Raw genomic sequence first — 17,335 nt, forward strand, 5'->3', positions numbered from 1 at the left:
TCGTCCCCTCTATCTCCTTGGGATCTGCCCACTTTTCTTGCATTTTTCAAATATTGCCAGTGGGTGGAGTCACGCTCTGACCAGGGGTTTAGTTACACTTTAAAGGTAGAGACTCCAAATTTGCTGTGGAGACTTTTTGGACAGTCCTTTATAAGCGTGTACAATTTCATAACTTTCCTATGTATGGGCTGCCATAGACCGCAATGGCGGAAGAAGAAGGAAGAATAATAAGAAAATTAACGGATACAATAGGGGTCTTCGCCCATTCTGGGCTTGACCCCTAATAATAAAACTGACTATGTTAATTTAACCATTTTTATTATTATTATAGATTTTTATTCAAAAAACATTTATTAATAATGCAAATTCCTAGTACTGTAGTTACTGAAGTATGCCATGCATGTTTATTTCAGATTGATAAACTTTGTGGCGCTTTATTCATTACAATAGACAGCGTAACATTTCTGCAAATAGAATTAGTATGGTAAATATGCAATACACCCAGAATATATCAGCTAAGAAACATGCCCAATTAAACTGCTTATGTTTAGTATGCAGAAGACTACTGCCGGATTCACACTGTGCTTTTCTAACTAAAAGGAATCATCACAACCCAAGTGTCTTAATTTAATTAACTTTCACTGAATTCTTAAAAGCTGAATTTTTTGTTGTTTCTGCTGTCTAGAATCTCTCTCCTAAAACGTTGCCAGTGTCCATGAACTGTGGATTTGGGCACTGGGTCCTACAAACCTTTGACATTTGATCCTTGTACTCTCTACATCAAAGTATGATGATAGTCTAGCTTTGAGTGTAAGAGGTCTAGGCTCCAGATCCCAGACAATGCGAGGAGTAATTATAATAATATAATGTTGATGACTTCTCTCCCAGCTGGCCAATACTAACCATCACATTTTTAATTAAAGAAAACAAATAAATTAGAGAGGGACAAGAACAAAATAACTAACAAACACCCATCTACCATGAAAAATACAGATCTTTCTACTCGCTTTCTAAAATACAAACAGTTTAAAGGCAGTAAGACATTTAAAACGTTTTGCCTCCCTTTTGTTAACATAGTCTGTATGAAGAAGGTTTACAGGGTTATAATGAAATCATCTGTTTTTGCATGATCGCTACATCTATTAAAGACATACAGTAATGTATTAAATTCCTAAATCTTGACAAAGTTAACAAAGCTGTTCATCTTTTCTGTGATAATCTTTTGGAAAATATATTAATGACTCATCATTGATCACATCACAGACTTTCCACTGAAATGTAACTTTTCAAGAATGTGTTAGTGTGTATTAGTACATGTTAACAATATGCAAAAGTACAAATCCCAAAGTAAACGATAATCTTAACAGTTATCATCTCCAATGTAAATCTATTTTTTTGGACTATAACAAACGCACAGATTGTAGGCAACAGTTTACTTCCTGGGCCGATTGACGTGGATACAATGGTCATTATCATAATTCGGCCCGCTTCTGACTCACAGCCTGTAAGTAGTCTATGTTTTCATATTTAAAGTATTTACTACTGACTAAACCATGACTCCAACACAAGTTTTGTGCAGTGCAGAGTAGCGCTTGTTGTTTGTCATTTCTACGATCACAAATGCAGACATGGTTTTAATGTCAATCTATTACATTCTACTCAAGCCGTGCTGGTTGATTGATCAGCTTCGTCATATGCATTTTCTGGATCAGATTCAGCTCATATTGATAGTAAAAACTATCAAATCGGACATTATGATAAAAATTTTAAATTTTTATATTTAAAGGTAGGGGTGGGCGATAAACCGGTAGACAAAATTAACCGGTAGAAATTTGTCAACCGGTAGAGATTTTGGACTATCGTTTCTATCGAGGTTACGTGCCCACGTCACGCTCCTGTGCGTGTGGTCGCGAAAACGTAACGTTTGTACACGTATTTAAGCACTGCAGTTTTAAAACAAGTTATTTTAAGCCATTGAAACACAGACAACAGATCTGTATGCGTGCGTTCTTTCTGTGTGTCAGGAGCGGACAAGTCGCGCAACCGCTGCTCTTTCTGTCTGTGAGGAGCGCGCAAGTCGCGCGACCTCTGCTTATTAAGCTCGTGAGCATTTTTCCCGCTTTATTGGCCTTAAATACACATATGCGTCAAAATTCCCGTCTTTGCAAGCATCATCATAAACACGACCAGTAAGGTCTTAAGAGAAAGTAAACAGCTAAAAGAGAAAGCGCATGTGTAACAGTGTATTGGATCCGGACTTTGGTCTTAAAGGGGAAGTTACCTAATTTTGCTCCTGTCTGTCACTCGTGTTAATCAAACAGCATTGAGAAAAAAATCTCTCACTGCTCCTGATTAAATCACTTTTCTACCTTAAATAAAAATATATATAGGCCTATACATACATGCATAATTATTTATTATCATTCTTATTGACTGTGTATCTTCAGAGAGCTTGAGTTTTGTTTGTTTTTATCTTCTTTCTATGCTTGTATATGTTTTTTGTGAGAATTATGAACATTTCTATGGTATTAAAGATTTAAACCTTATTAAAACATAAAAAACTCTACCGTGATACATATCGTTATCATGATATAAAATTAATCCTATCGTGATAGAAGATTTTGGTCATATCGCCCACCCCTAAAAGGGGGGTTTAAAGGTATTTTATGCATTCTAACATATTAACAAAGTTTAAGATTTGCATTCCTCATGTTAAACATGGGCAAAGTGTTAAAAAAACAGTTGGACGTGTGACAGAGTATTTCTCTGTCGAATTCACTTCGCCAGGGTTCGTACAAGTTTCGAAAAGTTTTTTTCGAACATGGGTACACCCTTGGAATAACACGCCCACATGTCAATCAGCAGGAGAGCGAGAACAGCGTTGTTTTATTTCAAGACTCAATAATGGCACAAAAGAAGAAGTGTGTTTTTGGGTGTAAGGAGAAGAAAGCCAGCATTATGGAAACAATTGATATAGTTTGGTTATTCGTGGTAGCAGCAGAGTTTTTTTTAAATGCTTGATTTGTAGTAAATCAAGTTATCCAGTGTTGCTTGCTCATGACTCACTCCTCCTGCGGCACACCCCAAGGGGTTTCGGGTTTATACGGAAAGAATCAGTACAGCTGATCTGTCTTTTATAAATCTGATCAAACTAAAGACTATTTGGATATATGAAGGATGTAATACTACACTATAGACCAGTTCAAATGATGTAAACAACACTGGTCCAGAAACACTTCCTGTTACAGTTTGTGACAGTTATTTTTTATTTCACATATATTATTATCTTTAAGATGTTTGTTTAACTTCAGTTAATTCAGGTTTATATGTTCTGTTGGTTTATTTTATCCCAACGTTTATCTAGTGTTAAAAAACGGAAACAGGAAGTGCTTCTGGACCAGTGTTGTTTTTTGAAATGGTCTATAGGAACTCACGATTAACATGAGATAAGCAGAAACAGCGTGTTAAGGGAGCTTTATCTCCTGTCAGTATTGTATTGGGTGCTGATCTTCCAAATACGGTAAGGTGGTCACATTTCCGGTGGTATTCAGGCCAATCACAACGTTCTGGTTAGATGACCAATTGGAGGACACTGCACTTTTCAAATTGATGTGCTTTGTACAAAATCAATGTGTTTCAGGGTGGCAGGGCATAGACAAGCAACAATAATGTATGGAATGTGGAAAATAATAAAGCAATAAGCCCCAAGAAGCAGTGGGTTACCAGTGCATTTTATAACAGCTAAGGGGCGTTGTTAGGCACGACGCGAAGCGGGGGTTATTGCGTTTATAAAACGTTACTTCATATGCATAACATTAGCAGGATTTTATAAAATAAAACACAAATAAGTTGTAATTATATTAGTACAAATATTACTCTTTCGCCAAACAAAGTAGTTCCTCAGAATCAAGTGTGACTGAAACAGAGCACAGTTCCCAACCAACACAGACGCAGCAAAGACACAATGAAAATATGATTTAAGACTGTGGTGTTTATTTTTATAAATCACCATTCATCTAATTTATACATTAACATTTATATCGTGCAACTGTTAAAGTGATGATCAAATATGCTTTGAAAAAAACGGTTCATCCTACCTTCATTTGTTCTCTTATCATCTCTCAAATTTTTTTAGCTAAAAGCGGAGATAATTCCATTTATGTGAATAACTTTTGTAATATATCAGAATGAAGAACCAGAACTGCCCGTTTTATAATGTTTTTTTTTTTTTAAACATAACCAATGCAAACTCATTACATTACAGCAAATACACAAAATAATGTTGTTTTTAGCAATGTAATACTGTAGGTGCTCTTTAATAAAAAAAAACAGGAATATCACAACTTACTATCCCAGAAGGGCTACAACAAATTTTTTTTTTCAAGGAAAATTGTGTAAAATACTTTATCATAATGTCCGATTTATTTGTTACATGTCTGTGCGACATTTAGTCAAATGTTAATTTGAACTTTAACTAGATTATGTTCCATATTTGTCCAACCATCATACGATTTCGATTCGAGAGGCTTCAGAAAATGCATCCCAACCCTTTCGGGGTTTTGTGTTGCATTGTGGTATTTAAAAAAAAACGTGTCTGTGTACTGAAATGATTGGTATAGGAACCCTTTAAATATCCATGATCAGTGCCCTGAATACTGACCTATGAGGGAACAGATTAAGACTCTCAGTTACATGTGATGTCAGCGGGGTTTCGCTGCTACTCAGCCTCCCACTGACCAATCAAGAAACGGGAGTCATCAGTGATGTTTATTAATGTCACTTGGCATCAGAGGAAAAGTGGGAGGAGCATAAAAATCAGGAAAGGAGAGACAGACATTATAGGAAATACAAAAGAAATGCATTTATGAATCCAACAACAACATACAGGCACACCAGCTTCTCCTCCACTTTACAGGTACATACACATCCAGACCCGGATGGCACTTGGTTTGATTTGTTAATATGCTAATGGCAGTGAACCTCGGTGCTCGGGAACAAAAAGCCCCCTGTGAGTGAGCCGCTGTGCGGGATGTTTAATTAATGTGAGTTATTACTCTACCCGAGTGCTTTTCGCAGCAAGTGTTGATTTTAGATACTTAGGACAGTGATGCACAGACAAACTAAACTCATAAATAACAAGCTGTGTTTTTTAACTGACTGCAGTGAGACCGGCTTGGTTTTGGTCGCTGGTGCTCTGTTCACAGCACTGTGGGGGTGTCAAAGAAATGTGCTGTGCACGAGTTCTCTCCATGTTCACGGAGATAGTGGTATTAAACTTGCGTAAAAGATCGTTTTGCAGTCTCTCCATGTATATTTGGGTCTTGCTTGTCCTGTAGGGTAACAAAGTGCTTTTGTTTTAACAGATCTTACATTTACATTTAAGCATTTGGCAGACACTTTTATCCAGAGTGCTTTAGAATGTTTGTCCTGTGGCGGCTACCATATGCGTTTTGAAATTGAGGGGTGAGCTGTTGGTTGCAATTCGCAATCTCACCACTAGATGTCACTAACAGTTACACACACCACATTTAATGTAAAATTCAAATGTGTATTTTTGTATTAATATATGAACTCTATTATGCCTATGTGAACAGATGAACTCATGGATTCATAATTGTTGTAATAAATTAATTCCCAGGGTTTAGTACATAACAAACAAATGCAAAGTCATTTTAAGTGATCACGAATGTTAGTAGTCTATATATTGACCAAAGGGTGTGATGCAGAGTAAAAGTAGGGAAGTCGTCTTCCCAAAAGCAGAGTCCTCTGGCAGAGCTCTTGTGTAACTGTTTACTTAGGGTCACAATCTAAATGAAAATCTCAGTGAACATTGACTGCTGTCGTGGATAGAGAATGAATCTGGTGGGCAGCTGGAGCACACACAGTTCTGTCAGCACCTCTGTGACATCTTTGTGGCGCTTCGACTCATTGGCTGTCTGCATCTCTATTGCAGTTTTTGCCTAGCAGTTCTCTAATTCAAACAGCCACAGTCCTGCAAAAATGTCAGACAGGTGTCGTTCCATACAAGTGCCCCGCAGCATCTGGCATTCAGTCTGTGCAGGGTCAGATAGGACACCATTAAACACACTTTTGGAGTTTATTCTTTTTTTTAGATTGAATGGCCCCTTATAGGTGACTTTAATCTTACTTTAACATTAAAGTACAATTTCTAAAGTCACAAAACCTCATAAACCTTTTGTTACAGAAAGAGTAAAATTATCAGAGCTTGGGGGGCCAGACTGGTCTATCATACTATCTATATCGGATCAAGTGCCATGATTTTACCACAAACTAAAGATTAAGATTAAAGTTATATTAACTATATGTTGTTGTTCAGTAAAGGAAAGATGCTCCAGTTGGACTGTGTAGTATTTGTCCCGCCTCTTCTCCACCATGATTGGTCGGCTGGATAAAATAGGGACTTTACAGAGCACCAAGTTTTTGATCAATACAAATATTATGACCAGATTAACAATTGTTTTACAAACTATCTTAAAAAGGATTGATTAAAAACTTATAAGAACCTAAATAAATCAGTATATTTGTTTTGGAATATAATTTATTTAAAGAAAAATTATTTTAGCCAATGGGGGGCTGCCATTGGGCCAGAGATGTTTCTTAATTGGTAGTTTCACAAGAAGTTTCAGTTTCTCCTGAATCTTTTTTCTTGAGGATTTAGTTTTACGTTATTTAACATGAAAACGTACCTAATTTGATTTTGCATGAATACGTATGAAGTGAATCATACAAAAACGTACAATTATCCAACGCTATCTCATGAGAATTCATCCATATTTTATGAGTTGGCTAATTCGTATTAATTCATATGACCACAGTCGTAGGTTTTGGTACGGTTTGCCTTTACCCCTGTGATGTTGGGGTAAGTTGTGGGGTTAGGGGTTCGTTTTTCGTCATGTTGTTTTTTTATGAGAATCGTAAAATTTTGCAGAATTAACTTCACATGAATTAATAGGAATTAGCCAACTCATAAAATATGTACGATTTCTCGTGAGATCAGGCTGGATTATCCAGAAAAGGCACGAAACCCAACATTACTGGGGCGAAAGCAGATTATGTTAAAACGTATGAATGAGTTCATACAAATTAGCCACCTTGTATAATAGTTTTGAATTGCTACGAGATTGTTTGGTCTGGTTTGTGCATGTGCTGTGACATATTGAGCTAATGTGCTCATATAGCAACACGAGTTTAGATTTGGCTTGCAACATAGATTGGTCTTTTACACACCTATATGTCCTGCCGGTTTAAATAGATAAAAATAGACAAAACAATCCTTAAAACAAAATGTTTAATATGAGTATTTGCAGAAAATTGTGCTCATGTTGCAATAAGCATTCGTTTTCATTGTGCATTATTTGGCTTCATAGTTCGATGAGTCACAGATTGTACTTTTACACCCAACAGAGCATTAAACTCATCTAAAATTTAGTGCATGTCAACAATAATAATAAAAAACAAAGACAGATGTTTAATAAAAATCCAGTACAGTCATTACTTTATAAACAACAGCGAATCTAATGCAGCGTTCATAAATCAAAACTCAAGCACCTCAGAGATTTCAAGTATTAACCCCTCATAGAATGGTGACCATTTACAGAGATACAAGGTCAGCCCGAGTGGGTTTCAGGACCAGGCTGTGCCTCAGCAGTTTAAATCTCACCGAGAAATTGAAACCCACTCCTTCACTGAGCTTCTGAGGGTGAAAAAAGTCTGATATTTAATCAATAATGATGGATCAAAGCAGTACACCTCTGCTAGCCTGTGGTAACAGCGCATTACTGTTTGCAACTTTTCTGTAGCCTTTCATCACGTTTTTTTTTTCTATATCTCACCTGTTCTCTTTCTTCATTTTTAATCACTAGAAGGGACAGCGTTAGCCGAAACCTAAAGCTTCTAAAGAAAACTCATAAAGCCATGTAGGAGCTTTAGTTAGCGAAATGGAAGCTTCATTTTGATAAAATCAGATATATTCAATGTATTGCCATACGGTCGGTGGCTTAGCAGATGTTGATAATAAAAAGTAAGAGGGTGTTGCCACCATAACTCAGAGTGATTCTGTTGAAATTGAATTTTTCTGCCACATCAGATTTGATGTGAATACTGAAGTCAACTATTATCCTGCCATAAGCTAGGAGCAGATTACAGGCCTCTCCGACTCTGACAGTCATTCTGTGCCACAAAAATGAAAAAACGTTAGTCAAAGATGTGGTACAAAGAAACACTGAACAATACACAGAGTCCAAATCTATAAAAAAAATTCTGTTCTCTTGAGTGCAAAGGTTGTGATAAACCCCTGAATTCAAATAAACCCAACCCAGAAAAATATGCATAAAAGCGAGCAAAGCCATATTAGGGGTGGTTCACATTTCATGTCTAAAACCACACGGAAAACGCGACTGCGCCACATTCCTTCCCTTTCCAACATGATTGGGTGGCTGTGGTCTGGTAGTGTGTGACATTGCTAAGCAACATTGAGCCGCACTCCCCATAGATTCAGTAATGTGTCTTCGTGCATTGTTTCTTCTATTTGTGTCAAATTTGACAGTTAGTTCGTTCTGTGTATCCCTGTACAGCTATGGTCAGCTGTTCCTCCATCTTGAGTTAATGCGAAATAATCCAATGTTTACATCACCCAATATTGATACTTAAAGGTTAAAGCTGATTACTTAGTTCTTTTCACATGATCTGCATTCTGTAAAGTTGAAATATTTTCAAATTGCTGCGCCGCTGACGTGGCTGGAAAAAAAGAGTCTACATTTAACATAACTTATTTAAGCATGCAAAAACTGTGAAATCTGAACCTCCCCTTATCTTTTTCCACTGCAGCATTTAAAAAAAGTTGCCAGCCAGTGCCAGCATTTTTCATGATTTTTACAAAAGTTTAATGCCTTCCAGAAAATGCTCTTCTTTAAATATATAAACATACAATAATTCAAATGAATGAACAGACCCTCCGCTTTCAAACAAAAAATGTAATACTACCTTCATTTGTTCTCTTTTTATCTTAAATATGGGTAGGTTTCTTAAAAAAGCTGAGATAATTGTGTATGTTTTGATCATAACTCTGAATCTGATCTCTATCAAAAGTCCTTCACAAAAACTCAGAGTAGGGCTGTCAAAATGGCTGAACAAGTACATTCGAAATTCGTCCTTGAAAAATAATAAAATTCGAATTATATTCGAATTATAAAGACCTACTTTATCTTGGAGAAAATACTCCTAAAAGCCCACAAGAGGGCGCAGCACAAAGCCCCAATAATATAAACAAATTATGCACAGCATATTTTTTGTTAAAATGAATGTTATAAACACTAATAAATTAAACATAATTTCTTAAATTCATATGCAAAGGAACAAAAGTGCACATAGATATCTGGAAGTGCAAAATGCCTCAACAGCCAGCGTGTGTTATACATTAATTAAATTTACAAAAAAATGTACAGAGCCTCAGTCAATACAGAACACAACGGTGTCTTAATGAAATCAAAATTAACCAGTATATTTGTGCACCTGTAAATGTACAAAACGGATGCCATACATAGACAATGCATATTAATATAGGGCATTTTATATAAGTAGATAAATTTACGTGTTTCTAATAAAGTATGAAAACGAATGAATCTTTATTTAAGCCAAAATAAGTGGGAGAGATCATTAGTCATTTAAATTTTGTCAAGCTTAAACACTATTCACAACAACTTATATTATATTTTGTGTGTTCCTTGGTTGAAAATATGTAGAATTATACCATGGTCTGTTTAAATACTCGATTCTGATTGGCTGGAAGGTGTGCATTAAAACCGTTTAACGCACAGGTAGTTCCAGTCAGTTTGATTAAAGTTAGAAATTAATCCACTACTATAAACATTGGTAACCATAGTAACACAGTTACACTTGCAGAGAGAGCGAGAGAGAGATTTCCAACTGTTTGATTTTTGTTTTCATTTAATTTAATCCATTTCAATAAATGTAATGTGTCCTTATATAGTAATCGTGGTTAGAGACGTCGGTTTTATTTCACACTTTACATAATTCATTTAAATAAATGATTAGTTCAAATAAAGATTGCCTTGTCACTGTCAGTGTTGGCTGTCATTCATAAATTATTTAATGAATTTAAATAAATATGATAATTCATTTAAATAAATGCAATACAATGGCACTACTTTATTTAAAGCGGACGGAGTGCGAGCCTTAACTTAAGAAGATGACCGTCATTTTTTACCTGTCGGTTAAAATTACACTGTAAACATTAATTACAGCTTTAACTTGGCAAATAACCAAGGTATAAGCGGGATAATCCACGGCTAGCCATGCATTAAAGGGTTTTAATGCACTTCGCAGAGGCAACCACCCTCCGCTATGCGTCGGGTGGTTCTTCGCCTCTACGTCGTGCATTAAAACCCTTTAATGCATGGCTGGCCGTGGATTATCCCTTACATATATGCGAGTAATAAAGTACAGAACAGAAATGTTTAACTTACGCGCAGAGCGAAGTCGTTAATAAAGCAGACTCTCCGTTATTAACTGTACGTGCTGAAACAGTCGAGTTGGCAGATGATCATCATGTTTATATTTCACACAGATAATGTTGATGAAAAACTTGCATATCAAATGTCCAGGTGAAAGTCAAGTTTCCAGTCAGTTATAAAAATAAAGCCACCGCGGCGTTACATTGCAACTCTCTCATATGGGGTGTGGACTCTGTAGATGCACATATGGTTTTAATGTTGCTAAACAAGCAGCTGTATTCTGGCACTTTCGTGTTGATCAGTTATTTTAAACTTTAAAACTGCATTTAGAAGCAGACGACACTAATTCTGTCATCTCAGCTAGTTTCACTTTGCGGATGAATTCCAGTTGATGCTCCAAAAACCAAAGCAGCATCACACAGCCCTTTTAATATGTATTCTGTCCGACTCGTAATCCCCACTGTCTTTTCTTGCTATTTTTCAAATGAATAACGCTGGCTTGCTCCGCATAGTTGGCTGAGCCGCTAACGCTCTAACAATCCGCGTCAGTTACGTCATCATCATGTTGCGTGAGCTTCCTGACACAGGTAAAATTCGAATGCAAAGTTTTAAGTTCGAATATGCATATTTTTTTTACATTCGACGAATATTCGAAATTCGAATAAAAATTTGACAGCCCTAACTCAGAGTTTGAACTGTTAAGAGCGCCCAGAGATGGGACTCGAGTTTGAGACTCGGACTTGAGTGCGACTTAAGTCACACACACAGTGACTTCAGACTCGACTTGAGACTCATCCTCAAAGACTTCAGACTCGACTCGAGCCGCGGGACTCGTGAACAATTTTTTATTTTTAGGAACCGTCTAATGAGCTCACTGCTCGCTGAGCTCTGCCCCGCGCGGCCACACATTAGCGAACATACATGTCGACTGCACCGGCTGCTGCTGTGCCATTCATCGGAAGCTTTGGTTAGTGCTGTGACGGATCAGCGGTTGGGCTCGCATGCGATTCCTAAGCCAAATCTTTCTTTCTGTAAAACATTTGTTTAAGTCTTAAGAAACCAGTCTGGGCTTATATGTTCTTAAAGAGACAGTAACCTCAATTAACCAACTTAAGTCTGTGTCATTAATGTTAATCAAACAACCCAAGGCAAAGAGAAAATCAATTTGGTTGCTCTAATAATAACAATAATAACAATAATAATAATAATTAATTTGTACAATAAAAAAGTGTTATTATTCATTTAATTCCATTTCCTAATGCTAATTTTAGACCTTACTTAATGTGCAACTTTGTTCTTATTTATAAATGTTTGTAATTTCTTTATTTGTTATAAGAGTTTTATTTGTTACAACGAGACTTGAGACTTGACTTGGACTTGAGCCTGGAGACATGAGACTTGACTTGACTCGAGCTCAGAGACTTGTGAGCATCTCTTAGAGCGCCACCTGGTGGATAATAGCAGAAATACGGAATGCCTGAAAAACTCGTCATTTGCAGGGAAGCGTTGTCTCTTAATTAACAAATTAACTCGTCAGTGGCGGGGAAAGAGTTAAGCTGCTTAAAAGAAGTCAAAAAAGTGCCAGCCTAATCTCATAGGAATTTGTATGTTTTTTTACGAGTTGGCTAATTTGTATTAATTTGTATAAAGTGAATTATACAAAAAACAATAATGAAACCCCGCCCCTAAGCCCAATGTCACAAGGGCAAAAGAAAATGATACACATGTGGACGTACAAATTTAAATAAATTACACACCTTGTACAATAGGTACAAATTGCCATGAGATTGTGTTGAAAGAGCAGTTGATTTAGTGATTGTATTATCACCATGGTAAAGAATTTTGGCTTTTACACTTACAAAGCTTGACACTTGCATTAAACTGATGGCAAAACTGGACGAGACCACTTGGAACGGGACTCTTACTGGTAAATCTGGGGTTGGATTGTATACATGTGAAAAGCTGAAGCTACAATGCGTGCTTCCTGAGTAAATTGAGTATGGTAACGGCCCGGGACATTTCTGACACATTCTAAGCGAAACACTAATCACAACAGACTGGACCTGCTTGACCAATCACAGCGTTTCAGGAGTCTTTTTCATAGAGTCCATAATAACAGAGCGTTTGAGACAAACTGAGACGAGCGGTACAACAAATATGTAAAATATATAATGTGTTTTTTTGAGTAAACAACCATGAGGTAGTCAGGCGTAATGCGACCCCTTTAATTTCAATGCACTGCCTACCTTAACTGAATTGTGGATTTTGCAACTGCATAAAATGTGGCGTACTCAAACTGTTTTTTCTTCACTGTTTATTTCCTAGTTATTCAAATGTATGCCGTTTCATGCTCACAGAAATAATTACAGCATTTTTCAAAACGTATTCATTCGGGTGACGCATTTCTTTCAGCACGACTTCAGTCACTTGGAAAGCTGCATAGTGATTCATTCTATCCTAATTAATTTTGTCTAAAGCCATTGTTTGCCAAGCGGAAGGACAACTTAGACATTAATCTCTTCTCTGAGTGACAATTTTGTAATAAATGGCCCTCTCCCACTTTCCAGAGATCACCGTATTATGGATATTTCCCTGTGCATGGATTTAGTGCAACAATCTTTTCTCTCATTCGCTCTCTCACACCTTCACTTTGCCTGGTTGTGTCTTCTAGGGGAAAAGCACTGGCCGGTCCGGTCTCAAAGTCACCATGGTAGGAATGCCAATTTTGTGTAGTTGACTGTTTCTTTCTTTGGCCTTTCTGCCTCTGCTCTTTGTCTGTGTTTGTGGTGGATGTGTAAGTCCATGTAAAACTCACTCGCCACCATGTAGCTCTGTGGAAAATGGTTTATTAGAGCTTTGTTTTATAAACGTCTCTCATTAAAAGCCAAGCATTCTTTTCCTGCTTAATCTGCACCCCTGTAGTGTCTTTGTTCCTCCATTGCATCGGATTCAGAGTGCCTTTGGCTTCGGCACCCAGAGGAGCACACATGCAAGCGCAGGGATAAAGACAGTTTTGAATGATGTTACTTCTTATTAATTAAAGAAGACATCAGAAAAATCTGTGCTTATCCCTGTGGGCAACGTGACGATGCTTCTTGCAAAGGAAGATCTTCTGCTGGCATCCCCGAACCTGGTATGTGCAAGAAAAATTGGGTCATTTTTTTCATTATATTTCTTGTTGTGTTTAAAATATGAATGTCTTATTGTTATTAAATGCTTATTACATGTTATTACGAGGTTATAACAGCACAGTGAATAAAAACACAATAAAACAAATATGAAATGCTCTGTAAGCATCCCTTGTATACTTTAATGTCCCTTTTGGTTGCTTGCAGGCTCTCCTAACATGCTTTTTAGTATCAAGTGCCCGTTCTGGGTGTGGGTCAATGTCCGTGAAATTGCTAAAATGTCTGTGGTATTGCTAAATGACTCAGTGGAGTAGTTTTCATTCAGATCCTGAGAGGGAAGTTGTATAACCACTCCAAGAGCCTATCAGTATGTATTTTGCCAATGTACATACAGCACTTTTACAGGAAATACAGATCATTTTTACACCTCAAGATCCATGAGTGTAAAACATACAATAAATGATGAACACTTTGATGTTACTGGTCAGCTAATGAATATTATATGTGACCCTGTCTGTGAAATCCAGGTTAAAGTCTCAATCTAATCTAATAGGTGCATCAAAGTTTGATTTCTCTTGCTGATTTTGACACGGCCTTACTCAGTTAATATTAAAAATATCAAGGTTATATTTTCACAGAATGTTTTTTACATTATGTAGGGTAGGGTGATTTTATATATATTTAATAAAAAACTTAGCTGGGTTTTTACAGATTGGGTCACATACTGTATTGGTTATATTCAATTACAGCTCAAGTACAAAACATGCATTTTACATTTTTACCAGGACAAGACTAACCTTGAGCAAAACGACAAATTACCCCAAAAACATTTGAGGCCAGATTTCCACATGTAGCGCTATTATGCCGTTTAACATTTCAGAATTAAATGTTAACAGTTTTTGTCAGTGGTTAAATGCCAAACCCCAGTGGCTTTGCGTTTGTCAAAACCAGAGAAGAAGGGCAAGCCAATTGGATTCAAACTGTCAGCAGGCCCGTTGGGGCGGACCTTGTTCCCCCACAACATCATTAATACCCAACCTGCTCTTCGTGCATGGCTTTGTTAATAGAATACCATAGATGTGCATTTAGAGCAGGTGCATAAACTTCTGAAAGGGAACATGGCGTTTTTGTTCTCAAGCCCTCCCACGTTCTCATGTCGACGCTGTCTCAATCCCTTCCGGGCCGCTTGTTAGTCTGAACAGCATTACCTCTTGAGAGCAGGGCGGGCTTGAGTGTGTGTCTTCCAGACTGTGCGTCATTGTTTTTATCTGTTTCCTTTTGGATTTTGTGAGAGTTTGGATTGAGAATTTCTGTCATGTAAAAGCTTTTTGTACTCATGGTCTCAGATGGGGCAGATGTATTTATTTTTGGTGTGACCTTAGATTTTGGCACATCATTTTCATCAAAAAGGCAGGAGGCGTGTTGCTTATTCCAGACAACACGAAGTTGAACTGAGACATGAGGGAACACTGCACTACAGGCTACACAGCTGTTCATGCAAATGTTCTCACATGACCTTGTTTCCTTGCTTCTTGTTTTTCTAATACATTTTTGATGTGATTTGAACTTCATTTCTGTAATTAGAGAAAATCTTAATCATGCCTCAGTCGTAAATGAACTATATTTAACTTGCTTATTTTTAGGTAGCTTCCATATTGAGGTAATTTAATAAGACGACTCATTAAGTCACTGTATTGCTGTAATGACTGTTGGGGTGTTGATTTGTGATTAATTTTAAAGCACACAGCATTTTGAAATCACAAACACAACTATAACAGGAAGTTGTTTAAAGTCACAATGAAATGAAAAAATATATTTTTTTTATATTGTAGTATTTTTAACAATTCAGCTTTATTAATGAGCTTCATTATTTAAAAAAAAATCATATCTTAAAATCTTTAATCAAAAATGCAAATCTCCTCCACTCCACAAAGTGTCTCCTGATATACCTTTATGGTTTTGTTCCATAGTTCTATGCGTGGGTGTGCGCAGGAAATGTGATTGGGCGAGCCTGGTCGACTTAAAAAAAATTTAAATGGCAGCCAAGAAAGCAGCTGGAGAACAAATTGAGCGTTCATAGGTTTTATTTTCACTTTTTACACCTTTTGATTCCATTTCTAGTGAGAAATTAGTATTGTTGTTTTCAAATCTGGGATAAGTTATCATTTCAAACAGAATTCTGTTACGCTGCCTATGAAGGCCCGGAAAAGCCATAGGGAGGACCGGGATAATTCCTGGTGGGTCGGTCCAGGAGGGCCGGTGTTTTCATGCCACTGGGTTGAAGTTTGCTGTTCCTAGGCTGCCACCACTTATCTAGCCCCACTCTCGTAATTTGAGGGTGGGAGATGTCCCCACCCCTTTATGCCCAAGTTGATTGTGTCCCAAGTCCCGACCACTTATTGGAAGAATTCTTGCATTTGGGTCCATTAACATCTAAAATGCATGGAAAACGCAGGACGCGCCACTTTGTTCTGATTTTTCAAAGCGCTAGAACACGAGTTTTGTTTTAAGACGCGTCTATATTTATGTGTGCTTGTCATAGATGTTACAATGAATCATCAATGAAAAGTCATTATTCATCATCTATTGCAAGTAAACAAAAATCTATTTGATGCAAAACTCGTCAGTTTATTGGGAAAAAAGCAAGTTTCATATGAATATAAAGTCCATTATACAGTATATTTGTTCTTTTTTGACACAAGGTAACCTTACATTATTTGGCAATATACATGATCTAAGTACTAAAAATTAAGATAAGGATTTTAATTTTTCCATTGGTTTCCCCTGCATGCATACTTTATAAATCTTGCTTGTGTATTGTATATCAGGGTTTCCAAACATTTTCAACCCAACAGGTAATCTCAAGACCAACCATTAAAAAAAATAGAAATATAGGGGGAAACACAAACACATTTGCCTTATGAGGCAGCCAGGCAACAAGTCAGCTGCCTAAAGGCCAGGGTATACCTTTTTTCCGCGTCCGACTCGTGCGCGCACGCGTCCGCGCAGCTTTCCAAGTATACTCCCTGCAGCAACACAAAGATGCCGGGAAACAACACTATACGAAATGCAAATGATTTCTTATTCCAATTATTACTCTACCAGGCCGTCAGGGCAGCACTGATTTAGCGACATTTACAGTACATTAAAACATTAGGATAGGTGAAGAAAAGTAACCGATCCACCATTGCAAACACAGTTTAGGACAAACAACAAGACAACAAAGAACAGGAATCAAACATTATGGTAAGGAATGAAGAAAAATTAAAGAACAAAAGCGATAGTGTGTGTGTTAATGCTGTCTATTTCCTTTGTATAATTGTTTTTAGTGGAGTGTCCTGTCTAAAAATTTTCATGCGCATGCGCTGTTGTACTTGGACTGTACGCGAACTGTCCGCACTGTCTCAAATTTTGGGCTGCACCCGGACCCTTCTGATGACGAAAATGACATCATGTGAACGGCGCGCATACGCGGACATCCCTAGTATACCTTCGGCCTAAGCTTTTGGAAGCAGCCATGGTGTGGCATTTGGCTGAGTCTGGGAAAAAAATTGCAGCGATTAGCAAATAGCAACATGACCCAACTTCCAACTATTCAATAAATTATTGCTGTGCAAATTCAAGTCAAGTCCTACCTTTTTTAATTTCAGAAGCCATTTTACTCGGTACGATGAAGAAAATAGGGCAATCGCTAATTCCATTTCATTGTGACTT

General features: G+C 37.2%; 1 protein-coding gene across 3 annotated transcripts in view; it reads left to right on the plus strand.

Annotated features, from left to right (window-relative positions):
- Positions 1-17,335, plus strand: part of shisa6 (shisa family member 6) — a 101,097-nt gene that overhangs the window by 55,909 nt on the left and 27,853 nt on the right. For 2 of the 3 annotated variants that reach the window (XM_065253566.2, XM_065253565.2), the window contains exon 5: positions 13,165-13,203. The exons of the other annotated variant lie outside the window; for it this stretch is intronic. In XM_065253566.2, coding sequence (XP_065109638.1) covers positions 13,165-13,203 — 39 coding nt within the window. The remainder of the gene's footprint in view (positions 1-13,164; positions 13,204-17,335) is intronic. 3 annotated transcript variants of the gene reach the window in all.

This window comes from Paramisgurnus dabryanus, chromosome 1 (genome assembly GCF_030506205.2).
Source record: "Paramisgurnus dabryanus chromosome 1, PD_genome_1.1, whole genome shotgun sequence".
NCBI lineage: Eukaryota > Metazoa > Chordata > Actinopteri > Cypriniformes > Cobitidae > Paramisgurnus > Paramisgurnus dabryanus.